The sequence below is a fragment of the Macrotis lagotis genome, chromosome 1 (assembly GCF_037893015.1).
Source record: "Macrotis lagotis isolate mMagLag1 chromosome 1, bilby.v1.9.chrom.fasta, whole genome shotgun sequence".
NCBI lineage: Eukaryota > Metazoa > Chordata > Mammalia > Peramelemorphia > Peramelidae > Macrotis > Macrotis lagotis.
This window is the reverse complement of record NC_133658.1, coordinates 324,624,300-324,639,349: the sequence shown is the minus strand read 5'-3', so window position 1 is coordinate 324,639,349 and position 15,050 is coordinate 324,624,300. Positions and strand designations below refer to the sequence as shown.

Below are 15,050 nucleotides of genomic sequence, written 5' to 3'. Positions count from 1 at the left end.
AAGAGAAATTAATTAAGAGGAGGGAAATTAATTAAGAGATTAATTAAGATAATTAAGAGAAAGGGGAAAAGGGCAGTTCAGCAAAACTAATCTTTACTTCAACCAAGTCTGATGGTACATACAACATTCTGCATCTATAGTCTTCTACTTCTTCCAAGAAGGAAGGGATATATAGTCTCATTTCTCTTCAAGGGTAAACTTGCTTATTATATTTATTCAAGGTTTAATTTCAGGGTTATTTTCTTTTACAGTTACATTGTTGTAAACTCTGTGTCTCTTTCTGTGTGTGTGTGTGTGTGTGTGTGTGTGTGTGTTCCTAGTTCTCCTTATTTCACTTCATGTTAGCATAGGTTTTTGAAATGTGTTTCTGAAACCTTGTTTAGGGAAATTTGGCATATTAAAACCCTTGAATTGGGAGTCAGAGAGCCTAAGAATCAAATCCTATCTCTGACACTAATTGAAAGAACCTGGGGTCAATGAGTACTTTGTACTGGGGATTGTCTAAAGGAACTTTCAGACTAGTAGATATGCAGCATATTTGAGTTTAGACATTATCTTGTTCCAACACTTAACTTAGCAAAATGAAAAAAATTCCAGACACTGAGTCAGAAAACCCTATGTGACCTTAGGGCAAGTCACTTTACCTGTTCAAACCTTAGTTTCCTTATCTGTAAAATAGTCATGGTAATACTTACACTATCTGTCTCACAGAATATTTTTTCTTTTAGGTTTTTGCAAGGCAAATGGGGTTAAGTGGCTTGCCCAAGGCCACACAGCTAGGAATCAGTAAAGTGTCTGAGACTGGGTTTGAACTCAGGTACTCCTGACTCCAGGGCTGGTGCTCTATCCACTGCACCACCTAGCTGCCCCTTCTGTGCCACCTAGCCACCCCTCTGCGCCACCTAGCCACCCCTCAGAATATTTTTTAAGGAAAGTAATTTGTAAACTTTGGTAGTAGCGTTAGCAGTGGTATTCAGAGACAGAAAAGGAAATTCGGCAAGAAGACAGAGCCAAGACTCGGGTTTCCTGACTCCTAGCTCAGTATTCTTTCTACTACATCTTGCAGCCTTCTATGATTTTCTCTTTTCAAACTCAATTTCCTCATCATTTCCATCTTCATAAAATGATGATATTAATTCTTCTACTCTCTCCTTCCTCATTACCCCAAGGTTAGCCTGAAGGTTACTACTTTAAAAATTAAGAAATACTACCCATATAAGAGAATTGTTTCGTTTTGATAAAAACATGCACACACATACACAGACACACTGATCTTATTACTAATCCATTCCATCTATTCCATTCATACACTGTATATGAGATTGTCATCATTGTAGGTGGGGCAGTGAATAAAGTACTGGGTCTGTTGTTAGGAAGAATCATCTTTTTGAGTTCAAATCCAACTTCAATGCCTGGGTGAATCACTTAACCCTGTTTGTCTTGGTTTCCTCACTTGTAAAATGAATTGGAGAAGGAAATGGCAAAACATTTCAGTTTTTTTGTCAAGAAAATTCTAAATGGGGCAAGAAGAGTTGAATATGACTAAACAACAAGAACTATGGTGTAACTATTCCCTGCAGCCTTTTCTAACTCTTATTAGAAAATTTCATAAGTTATTGCAACCAAAAATAACCTTATTTGATAGTCAATCTTTTAGTGATAAAGTTTTTCATACAACTTAAGAGGTTACAGCCCTTGGATAACAATCCATTTCTGGGCCCAAATTTATAGGAAAATTGAAATATTGGAGACCTTACCAAAAATATCCACTCCAGTGCCCTCATTTTACAATAGAGGAAACTGAGGCACATGCAAGAAAATGACTTGCCCAAGGGTCACACAATTGTCTCTCAAATATTTTATGGCTTGGAGGGATTTGCCAGACTTTAACCTTTCTTGGCTAGCTTTTGCAAATCTCCTCTACAACACAATGCTGCTTCAGACAAATACTTGAGTGCAAGATTATCATAGGATCATAGGATTTACAAATTGGAAGAGACCTCAGGGATTGTTTTTTCTGGTCAGATTTTTGCTTTTAATACTATATTAAATTTTATGCACCACATTTTAGGACATTTATAAGATCAAGGGAAATCAGGATAGATAGTGGAGGACCCTCAAACTTATTCTATATGAGGATCGATTGAGGGAATTTTAATAGTCTTTAAGAAAACTTAGAGGTAGGAAAACATGATTAGTGTCTTCAATTATTTGTAGGGCTGTCTTATGCAAAAAAGATTACACTTTTTCCTGTTGGCTGAAGAAGACGAATTTGGAAGTTGGAGAACCCCATACCTACCCAGGGAGTACTTTCATTGCATAATTTGCCTGGACAATTTTAGACTAGATATAAGGAAAGTCTTTGTAATGATGAGAGGTTTGCAGAAGTGGAATGGACTGCTGTTTGTAGGCATTGGGTTCTTCCTCACTGGAAAACTTCAAGTGGCATCTGGATGACCATTTCCATGCATCTTGTTGAAGGAGCTTTTGTTTGGGGATGGCCATTGAGGTCTTTTCCAACTCTTGAGTTTTTGATACTGTAATAGGTTCAACTTATTTTACTGAAGGGGAAGCTGGATCTCTTGTTCAGGTATATTAAGTATATATTAGTCATGGTAACTGGAAGGGATCTAAGAACTCAGAATGTAAAAACATAGCATGTCATAGTTCAAAGGACCTTTAGAAATAAGTAGGAATTCAAGAGTCAGGATTCAGACTCATGTGCTTTATTTATATCTTGTATGTACATAGTGTTTTCATGTCGTCTTCCATATTAGAATGTGGGCTCTCCTAAGGCAGGAGCCATGTTTTTGTCTTTCTATCCTCAGTGCAGTTCCTGACTAATATAGCAAATCAACAAGCATTTATTAAGTCCCTACTCTAATAAATGCATGATGACTGACTGACTCCAAATCTAATACTTCTGCTCTATAACACTGCCTTTTTAATAGATTCTGAACTCAAATATAAATATAGAAAAGACTATTTTTGAATGTATAATTTGGAGGACATGAAATAGCCAAACAAAGATGACTTTACTCTGTATATGATACATGGGATTTTGCAAAAATTATACCATAATTAAAAAAAATTGTGCAAATGTGCCTTGCATTTATGTTGTCTTTTAGATTGATTTTGGAGCAGTGACATTTTAGCCTGGTAATTGGTTCTGCATTATGTTCAAACGTGCGTGTGCTCAAACAGTGACTGCCACAGGAATTTGCCCTTTCTAAAATATACATGTGCCTAATGCAGACTGTCAGGAGCATGTAGCCAAGCTGGCAGAACACTGGGGCTAGAATGCACAGCTGCCCTCTGCTGGAAGGAATGTTGGATTATTGGGAAGCTTGGCTCCCTCCTTCTCCAAATGACTTCTTGGGGTGACCAAGAATGGGTCCGGGCATCTTAAAAGATGCTATAGCTGAAGCTCTGGCCAGAGAATCATGTGTGGTCTGTGCCTAGCTGTTTCAGACTGTTAAAAAGGCCACCTGCTGCAATTAACTTTCTGCCACAAAGTTGGCATTAGTCAAAGAAATGTAAAATATTCAAACTGGAAGGAATCTGAGAACCCAGAATTATAGAAAATAGAGTGCCATAAATGGGACCTTAGACATTACCTTCATCCCCTTTCGTTATTTTACAGGTGAGGAAATGTGCCAGTGGCAATGTCCTATGGGATAGAATTTTAGGTTAGGATACTTAGCTTCTGAATGGTGATTCAGTTGTTTACTAGTTCAGTGACTATAGGCAGATCACTTTACTTTGTGTATCAGATTTTTTTTGTCTGTATAATAGGGATAATAAGACTTTCCTTCCCCACCTCATGGGGATACGTGTAAAGGAAAGTGTAAATTGTTTTTATAAAGGGCAAAGCACTAAAGAAATTTGAACTATTATTATTATCATTACTATTATATCCAGTATTCAATTCAAGCCTAGTTTCCTAGACTACTAATCCTATACTTTAATCCTCCAGGTCTCATTGTGTAAAACATACATCATGAAGCTAAAATTTGAAAGAGGAGGGTCCAGTCACTCAAGCTAATAGTCTGCTTTCTCCCCACCCCCCACCCCCTGAAGAGCCATTTAGGGAATGTACTGGTGGATATGAAGCTCATCGACATAAAAGACACGCTACCTGTAGGCTTCATCCCAATTCAGGAGACTGTGGATACACGTAAGTTATCCTTTAGTATGGTTTATCACAATTAATGTTTTCTTCCTCTAAGAATGATTATAATTTGTGCTTTCTTTTGAAAATATTTTAAGAGTTTTGTGTGCCCAGGATCGCCCTACCTTATATGTGGCATAGAGAGTGATAGAATTTTAGGGTTGAAAATAATTTTCGAATATAGGATTTTAGTGCTATAAGGTACTTTAGACTATGGGTACTGGCAGGAATCTGAGAACATGGAACATTAAAATGTAGAATGATACAGCTGGACAAGACTTAGAAATGTAATGCAATCTGTTCATTTTACAAATGAAGAAATTTAGACCCATAGAGTTGAAGGGGCTTGTCCTGGGTCAGAAATTGACTGAGTGACTCAGTGACTGAGCTATGATTCAAGCCATTGAGTCTTCATAACACATGGTCAGCATTCGCTTTTATACCATACTTCCATTCTTGCAGGAATAAGGAGATAGCTAGATGGTTCAAGCATTGGTAACATTGATTGGCTATGATCCATGGGGTTATGAAGAGTCAGACATGACTAAACAACAACAATTCTTTTTTATTCTATGGTTTTTCCTTCTTTTTTTGCTTTCCAAAAAAGTACATAAAGCATTTTGACTCATACCATATAAATAAGAAAAGTATACTTCCATATTTAGAAGGGTTATCTCTCCAAATATGACCATTGTGTTAGTTTGTGCATGGAAAAATGATTTAAAAAGTTTTATCTTTAAGATGTATGCTCCTTATCAAATTTTCCTTATACTAAAATCTGGCACAGAATTCAAATGCAAAAGAAAAAAACCCAAAATCTTGGAAATAGAAATAGCTTGCTGTTTTTTGACTTCCAAAGCAGGGACAGTTTATTTCATTAATCCTCACTTCTTCTGGGCTTCTAGTTGATCTAACCAGAGCTGCCTCGGGTTGTAGTGTGGGGAAAAGCAGTATTGCTGTCTCCAGAGTAATTTGGGTTCAGAGCCTTTGCTTTCTGAAAGCAATAGGGAAATCTCTGTCCCAGCAGCAATATAGAAAATTTCTATATTTCTATAGCAGTCTAGAGTAATGTGGGATAAGTCATGGCTATGGGTATGTGGGAATAATTTGCTTCAGCAGTTTGGGGAAGAAAAGAAGAAAAGTAGGAACACAATATCTGGTATGAGATTGACCATTAGGCTTCATCAAAATAGGACAACTAGGTGACATAATGATTAGAGCACTAACCTTCGAGTCAGAAGGACAGGATTCTGAATTCACCTTCAGACATTTGACCCTTACTAGCTGTGGGATCTTGGGCAAGTCACTTAACCCCGACATCCAGAACTATCTCCACTTGCCCTAATTCATATCTGGCCACTGGATCCAGATGGTTCTGGAGGAGAAAGTGAAACTAGGGACTTAACACAGTACCCTGCCCCACTCAAATCCAATTCAAGGTCTTATCATGGCATCACCTCCCTGATATCATAGTCTTTTTTGAGAACAAAGGACAAACACTATCATTTTCATCATCATCATCATCATCATCATCATCATCATCTTCAAAATGGAGCCTTTGTCAGAATTCAAAGGACATAGAGTAAGAAAACATAGTCAAGATTCAAAAAAATAAACTGAACACAAAAACTATGCTTAGCCATACTTAATCTTTGATTATAGAAAAGGGATCTTCAGACATGGCATTGTAAATACCAATTATTTTACAGTCCTGCAGCAAATTCTGATATCATAAAATGTCATAGATCCTTAACCTGGGATTCATTTCTGCCCTTCCTTATTATGGATAGATTTAGGGAATTTGTAATGAATTGGAAAGATTACATCATTGTTTCAATATAATTGGTTTCTTTTATAATATTAAGCTTTTAAAAATATTCTGTAAATGATATGAACAATTTTTGGACAAGATTATCAATGCCATCTATGGCTATATTAAAAATGTTTTTACTCACTATTGATTAGAGAAGTGCAGATTCAGAGGTACTACTTTATATCTATTGATTGACTAATAGGACAGAAAGGGAAAAATGACAAATATTGGAGGAGATGTAGGGAAAATGAGACATTGATGCAGTTGGAGGAGTTGTGAAATGATTCAACCTTTTTGTAGAGCAATTTGGAACTTTGCCCGAAGAACATAAAACTTTACTTACCCTTTGACCTAGCAATGCCACTACTAGGTCTATATTCCAGAAAAGATGGAAAAAGTGAAAGAAACAGGACCTGTTATGTATAAAACTGTTCATAGCAACTCTTTTCAGGTGGCAAGGAATTGGCAATTGAAGGAATGCCCATCACTTGAGGAATAATTGAACAAATTGTGGTTATATGATAATGATGGAATGCTATTCTGCTGAACAAAGTAATGAACAGGATGTTCTCAGTAAAACCTGTAAAGATTTACATGAGCAGATGCAATGGGTAATGGTACTGTATACAAAGTAACAGCAATATTGTGGGATGATTGGCGATGAATGACTTGGGTTTTCTCAGTGATGCTTTGACCCAAGGGCAGCTTTGAAGAACTTATGATAAAGAAACATCCCCAGAGAGAACTGATGATATCTGAATACTGATTGAAGCTTTTATTTTGTTTTTACTTTATTTTTTCTTGAGGTTCCTGTTTTGTTTTTGTGGAGGGCCTATGTTTTATATCACAATATGAGTATTATGGAAACGTTTTACATGGCTACATATTTTTAGCCTGTGCCATATTACTTGCTTTTTCAATGTGGGGAGGGGGAAGAAAGGAGAGAATTCAGAACTCAAAAGTTTTAAAAATGAATGTTGGGAGCGGCTACGTGGGTCAGTGGATAGAGCACCGGCCCTGGAATCAGGAGAACCTGAGTTCAAATGTGACTTCAGACACTTAATAATTACCTAGCTGTGCAACCTTGGGCAAGCCAGTTAACCCCATTGCCTTGTAAAAAAAAACTTAAAAAAATGAATGATAAAGCTTGTTTTTATATATAACCGGAAAAAAATAAAAAAAACAAAAAGACCTCAAAATATTCTGAGAAGAGGTCTATGATATCAAAACAAGTTTTAAAATTTACTGATCTATGCAAACTCCTTTATTTTGGAGGTGAAAAAATAGACCTACAAAAGGGAAACAACTTGCCTAAGATTCCCTGGTTACTGGTAAAACTGAGAAAAGCTATAACTCACATTTCCTGAATACCAGGCCAGTGTTCTTTCTGTTCCATTCTGCTAGTTGCCACCTGCCATCTAGGTAGCATTGGGCCTAGGGTCAGGAAGACCTAAGTTCAAATCTGGTATCAAAACACTTATTGACTGTGATCTTGGGTGGGTCACCTAGTCTTTGTTTGCCTCAGTTTCCTCATTTTGTAAAATGGGAATAATAATAGCATCCCCACCTCCCAAGATTGTTGTGAGGATCAAATCATAGAATATTGGTAAAGGTCCTTAGCATGGGGCCTGGCCCAGAGTAGTTTGTTTAATTCTATACCTTTTTACATTTTATTTGATCTAAACATAAACTGATTGTGACTTGTTTTGAGTATTTACTTATTTCAAGAATATCTGATTTCCTTGGTGTGGTTCTGTCTCCCCAGACATAGACTCTAACCTGATCTATGCTTTAGTCTTTGCTGTTTAAAAAAGAAAAATCACACTGGCAGAAAACCTTCTCAGGATGAGCCTCTGTGTATGTGGTTTTTCTAATCCCCTAATGACAGACATACAGTCTGTTATTGGACTCTCCCTTTAAGACTTCCCAGATAGGTTCCACCTGCCACAGCTTGTGCTTCCTTGATCTTCCTCCCTAGATCCTAGGTCTCCTCCCTGTCAACCAAGGTTTGGGTATTCCCCTTGGATTCAGTTTGGCTCAAGATACATTTATTAGCTCACACAATGGGCAAACCATTGTGCTTCACATTGAAAATACAGAACTGAAAATGGCATAGTTCTTTCCTGTAAGGAGCTTGTAGGTGCTGTGTCAATATATGTCTCTATAGATGTTTGCGTACATGGATGGGCAAAATATAGGTAAGAATCAAAGCATTTTAGGTAAGCATGATCCAAGGAGGCAAATTTGATATTGTAGTTATCATTGTGACTTGGTGGGATAGAGCCAGTGGCTGGAATATATGACTCTCTTATTCCTGGAACAGAATATGGAAATATCTCCTCCTTTTACCTCCCTTCTCTTCTCAAATAGAGCAACTGATGATTTACTGACTGACCATAATGATAATGCAGTCATTGGAAAGGTTGAAGAATTCATAGAGGAATACTTATTCTAGATTTGACCTGTTTCAACAAAGAAGAATTGGTCATGAGGATGAAAGTGATGGAAAACTTGGGGAAAATTACTATTCTGCCTTAGAATTTGTGATAGAAGTGGGGAAAGCTGATAATACTCTTACATGCATTTTAGATTGGCGGGGGGGAGCAGATTTTAGAGATTTGAGGAAGAATAGGTCAGACTATTTGGATTAAAATTCTAGAGGGGAGATCATCCCAGGAGAGAGTTTTAAGAATGAAATTGTGAGAGCACAAAGAGAAATATTTCTATTAATGAAGAAAGAGGGAAAGAAGTTATTTAAAGAGACTGACATTGAATGCACAAGGAATTCATGGACAAACTTAGACATACTTAAAAAATGAAAACAAGGAAAGGAAATGGAGGTTGTATATAAAAGTATGGCAGTGTTATTATATAAGAAGACCGTTAGGGAGGCTAAAGTGCAAAATGATCTGAAGTTGGAAGGACACTCCAAGGACAACAGAAACATTTTTTTAACCCTACAGTAGTCAAAATAGGAAGAGCTCAAGACCATCCAGAAACTATGTTCATGACTTACCTAATCTCAGTTGGGCCCTTACTATTGCTTAGAAATTTCCTTTTTCTTTTAAATGAACTCCATTAAAATCTCCATCATAGTGATTGCAGACCTTTTCTCTCTTCAAGACCCCTCTACCAGTAAGTAACATGGCAATGTTATTTTGCCTCCCATTCCACAATATAAATAGAAACCATTTGCCATAAGCTTCTTCCATTCCCCTATCCTGTATCTCAAAACCCCTTTTATATCACCTCATATTCCCTTCTCTCTTTAGTCTCCAAGAAAATAGTGAACCTTCTCTTTGTTCTTTGATCTTTATCTATGTTCTTGGTCCCATCTCTTCTGTCTCCTCTGGGGTCTTGCTTCTTCATTCTACCCTTCTTCTCATCTTTAATCTCACCTGGGTCTACTGGCTCCTTGTCAGTTTCCTGTTAACTGGAAGAACTAGATTCATTTATGAAGAAACTTGGCTTCGGAGGAGAGAGTTTCAGCTCTCGTTTAAACTCTGACTCTTTATGTCCCTTCCCCAGAGCTCTAGAGACAATTAGTTAAAGCTTATTTCTAGGATTTTCCCCAAAAGGGGTGAGATAAAATCAAGGATAGGTATTGACTTCTTTTACACAAAGAAGTGCTTAAAATGAAAAATTCACAAGCATGCATTAACAAAGACTTAAACAAATAGCAGTAATAATTTATGACTACTATTATATCCTCCCAGGAGACTGATACTTAAAACATCAAAAACATGATGCATTTTGTTGGACTGCTGAATCAGCATTTCACCTTCACATCAGCTCTTCATTATCTGAACACTTCCTATTAGTTCCTTGGCTTATGAGATTTCAGTCTGTGGGCTGGGTTCATCTTTTTGCCCATGGAATGTTTTCAATGAGGTATAGTCATACCTCATTTCAATGAGGTATAGTCAGAGGATAGTTACTGAATGCTCCTCTGAAAGTACAACTAGCGGTGACTGAGAAGATGTAGCTCCCAGCCTCTCAAACTCATGGGGGTAACCTGGAAGACTAGATATGTCTATCTCTGGATCATTGCTCAGTCACTAGCACTCAGGGAAGATGCACAAGGCAGAGATAACAGGACTTTGAGATCTAGTCTCAGATCTAGTCTCACTGCACACATAGACTATCAGTCATTTTGCTGCCAATGTAGGAGAAGGGTGGTCCCTCCTCCTGCCATCATAAGGAAGACATACTGAATTGTTAGGAAGACAGAAAGGCCTAGAGGATGATATCATTCCCTTTATGGTCTTTAGACTCTAAAGAGAGCCAGTTCTTCTGGCTTGGTTTGAGGTGGCAGATCTAGGAACACTCATGCTTTGCTGCATTATTTCAAAACAAAAAGCTTTTTAATATTGACTCACATGTTTTCCCCAAAGTGAAGAATGAGTGTATTTCAGGCACATTAGGGCAGTTCACTTTTTCCAATGTACAGAGGCAGGAATGAATCTCAATACTCCATGAGGTGTGCTCTATACAGCACAGACCAGGAGCCTGCTGTTTACTCACTATTACACTGAAAATTCCTCCAGTTGTCACTGCCAGCCTCTTAACCTTGTTTTCCCTGCTTTCTAACATTTCACAGCCAAATTCCTAGGAACAATTCCTCTTGCTTACTTCTTAGTTCCTTACAACATCACTTCCAGCTTTTCTACCAGTTGACTGAAATTCCTCCCTCCAAGAAAACTAAAGTTATTTTAGCTTCTAAATTCAGTGGCCTTTCCTTGTTCCTTCAATTTTACTATGACTTCCTGAAATTGTTGATCCACTCTCCTATAGGTCTGACTATTCCTCAGTCTCCTATGCTGGATCATATCCATCTCTTCTATTCCCAACTATGATGTCTCAAGATTGTGTCCTCTTTATTCTCTATACCCTTAATCTTGATGATTTCCTTAACTCCCATGGGTTTGATTATTTTCTCTTATGTAGATGACTCCTAAATCTCCTATTAATTGGTTCCTCTGCTTTCAGTCTCTTACCTCTCCAACCCATTCTTTGATTAGTAGCCAAAATCATCTTCCTATATCATTCCTTAGCTTACAGGACTTCAGGAGCTCCCTGTTGTCTTTAGATAAAATAAAAATTCCTTAGCTTAGCATTTAAGGTCCTCTATCATGTGACTCAGACTGTCTTTCCAATCTGTCTTTTTATTGTTTCTTGTTGCACTCTTTCTTACATACTAAGTACTAGCCAGATGGGTCTGTTTTGTTATTATCTTATTTGACATTCTGTCCCCTTCTTCTGTATATTTATACACTTGTATGTATCCTCCTACCTTTGTATATTTGTATTCAAAGAGGCAAAGGAGAAGGAGTACAACTTATAAAATATACCCCTCCTTCTCCTTTGCCTCTTTGGCTCTTTTCTTTCCTTGAAAACTCAACTCATCTGCTGACTATGACCTTCCTTGAGTGTCCTAGTTGTTAATGATCTTCCCTTCCTTAAATTACCTTATATGTCCTTGTCTGTATACTTGTAGCATACAAGCTCTTTTGAGGCCAAAGAGTTTTTGTCACCTTATTTTTGTATCTCTAGAATCTAAAACAATGCCTTATACAAAACAATTTCTTACTAAATTCTTGTTGAATTAGAGAGACCTATGGAGAGGATTTTGATGTTTCATTTGAGTCTTTATCTCATTAACTCATTTTTAATATTTAATGTATTTAGAAGACAAAGGGCTCTTTTTTGAAATATGAGTGGGCAAGGCCATGGACTGTCCCTAATCACTGAATCTTGGAGTTGAAGAACTTCATAGATTCTGAAGTCATAATAATAATCCCCTTTTAAAATCCTCAAACAAGATTTCCCTTTACTGGCAAACTTCTAGTTAGGTGGAACTAAGGACATACCAAGATAACCCATATCATTTGGGAATAGCTCTAATTGTTAGGAAGGTTTTCCTTGTGATACTGTGTTTGCAGGCCAAAACCAAAAACAAAATACTCCCAGGAACAGCCCAAATTGTCCAGTTTTAGTGGAGAGAATATTGTTTGAAATAAATCATTGTTTTACTTGACTTTTTGCTTGTTACAATATTTATAATAAATTTGCACATGTACTAGAAATAACTCAGAATACTTTTCAAGTAGTGCACCCATTTCCTGGTTGAGCATAGTTAGAGAAAAAGTGTTGTATATGAGTTTTGGGTAGCATCAGAGTGGCTGTTTGAATTCCAGAGGAGCTAAATTTCAATCCCAGCTCTGCAACTATCTGTATAATAATCTCAGACTAATTATTTCACTTCCTTGGACCTGAGTTTCTTTATCTATAAAAAGAAAGGATTAGACTAGATGGTTTCTATGGTCCTATAGGAGATATCTGTGGACTTCTTAGAAGCATGTTGATTCTTAAAAGCCTGCTAAGTGATCTGGTAGTGATCATTTGTTAGACCACTCTCATGAAATTTGAAAATTCCAATTGATGTGCCCTGATTGGATTAGCTGATTTGAAGAACCTTAGGGGAGAGAGGAATCACCGTGCATCATTGGGACAAAACTAATTTTTTTTTTTATCAGTTTTGTGGATGGAGTCTGGCTTCCAATATCAAGTATCAAAGTGTTGCCTTGCTATCCTCTCTTAATTAAGTATCTTATATGTAAAAGGAATTTAATTATGCTAATAAAAATGTGTCTCATTTAAACTTTATGCCCAAGTCTGCACAGAGTATACCTAGATCTCAGCATACAGTAGGTATTTAATAAATGTTTTCCAAATAAAAAGAATGACTGGATATATATATATATATATATATATATATATATATATATATATATATATATGTATGCATATATAGTTGCTCTGGAAGGTTAAAAAGGAAATTAACAGTATCCTTAGGGAGTTTATAATATTACTGATGATATTATATATAAATTATATAAATATTATATTGCATATCTTTTATATATAGTTCTATATAGATATATGTGTATAATATAACTAAATTGTAATATAACACACATAAAGAAATGCCAAAGTGAGTGATGTAAGAATCGAATTTAGAGTTGGAGGGGACTTTAGAGTTAATTTGAACCAACTTCTCATGCTGCAAAATAATAACAATAATATATGTAAAACACTTTGCAAACCATGAAGTTTGCAAAATATTATACATATATTATCTCATTTTTGATGCCCACAGCAATCCTGTGATATAAGTGCTCTTCTTATCCTCATTTTGCAGAGGCTGAGAAAGGTTAAGTGACTTGCCCAATATCACATAATTAGTTAGTTTGGCACTTTCCCCACTATTCTACCTAGCAGTCTCAGAATGAGAATACAATGTCATAAGAGTATTAGTAGCTAAACCAGGATTTGAGCTTGGTTTCCCTGATTCTCCCCTATTTTAATTGATGTTAGAGGTCATTTAATACAGAAGTTGAGGACCAAATTTGTCTGCAGCTTGTTTTTGCAAGAGCCTATGCTAAGAATGATTTCTTTTTTTTAAATTTTATTTAAGCCAGTGGGGTTAAGAGTGACTTACCCAAGGTCACACAACTAGGCAATTATTAAGTGTCTGAGATCGGTTTTGAACTCAGGTCCTCCTGATTCCAGGGTCAGTGCTCTATCCATTGCACCATCTAGCTGCCCCAGAATGATTTTCAAATGTCAAGACTATTCTTAGCTTGTGGTCATACAAAAACAGAGAACGAGTCAGATTGGCTATAGTTGGGCCACAATTTTCACCTCTGATCTAATCCGACCTTTTAATTTTTTTAGAAGGGGAAATTGATGCCCAGAGGAGGGAAGTGATGATTGTTGTTTGTATCTTTATGATATTTTAGGGTTTATAATACTCATTCCTCATACCATCCCTCACAATTTGAACCTGTTTGAGTATAAAACCCTCCTAAGACTTTGAGGACCCTCTGTATATTACAACTGCTGTCATCTTGACTTTACTGAAATAAACATAGAGGCTAGGGAGATGCTCACGCAGCTAAGAAGATTCACAGGCTTTACTTTGCTCATGATACATTTATGAGCTATATGGTGCTTACATGATCTGATCAATGGTAGGCACTCCTTTTAGTAATCCAAATCATGGTCTATGCATGTCTGCTCGTGCTCTGTAACTTTTCATCAATATCCTCCCACAAATCTATCATAGGGGACCATCTAGGGTGGTGGCCCATTGCACATGTTTGGGGCACTGCATGGATATCACTGAAGTATAAGAATTTTTCATTGGTTATAGCCAGCTCTCATAGCATGAGTCACCTTTATATGTTTTGTAGATAAGATCTTTTGCCTCACTTTTTCAGCTTAATTCTTCATTTTTAAGGTCTTCTGTGCTTAGTATGAACCTCTCCATTCCCCTTTTGAAGCTCCTTGGTTTTCAGTATCCATCTCCATCACCAGAAGAATGTATTTGGTGGAAGAATACAAAAGAAAAAATTGAGGGACAGAAAATGAAAATGAATTTTCTTTGATTACACATCTAATAAATAGCAGAGCTGAGATTTGAACACAGATCTCTAATACTTTTGTACTACATCACTCTGCCTCTTTAGGAAATTAGAAAATGGGAAGATCAGTGTGGACCAGAGCAATCTGGGAAAGCTAATCAATCATGCGGAACTTGGAAATATAGATAGAATTATGGAAGGTCGTTCTGGTTGAAGGGAATACAATGAGCAAAGGTGAGAATGAATATAGTCTATTCAAGAGGCAATTAGAAGATAGAAATGACAGGATGAAAAGGTTTAGAGCCAGATTATAGAGGACCTTGAAAGCTAGGAACAGAATATTGGTTTGTGGTAGGATGATCATTTATTTGGCCATTAAAACTGATTTTAAGGTAATAGGACACTAATTAGAAATGACCTATGGTTTGAGCCAAATGTGTTATTACTCTTTTCATTAATTTTCTTTTTTATTGTGAATGTAACAATTCTCAACAAACACAAATGTGTTTCAGTATACAAAAGGAACAAGAACTATATTTGAGGACTTTTGAACCTCTTAAAGAACGCTTGTTTCTTAAGTTTCATCAAAAATTAGTAGCAGAGCTTCTCTAATTATGTTTTCTTCTGCACCTTCAGTACA

At 36.6% G+C, this 15,050-nt stretch overlaps 1 protein-coding gene across 6 annotated transcripts in view; it reads left to right on the top strand.

Moving 5' to 3' along the window:
- The window catches only part of MVB12B (multivesicular body subunit 12B), a 322,603-nt gene that overhangs the window by 96,664 nt on the left and 210,889 nt on the right, over positions 1-15,050 (top strand). For all 6 annotated transcript variants that reach the window (XM_074211557.1, XM_074211553.1, XM_074211552.1 and 3 more), the window contains one exon: positions 4,081-4,177. In XM_074211557.1, coding sequence (XP_074067658.1) covers positions 4,081-4,177 — 97 coding nt within the window. The remainder of the gene's footprint in view (positions 1-4,080; positions 4,178-15,050) is intronic.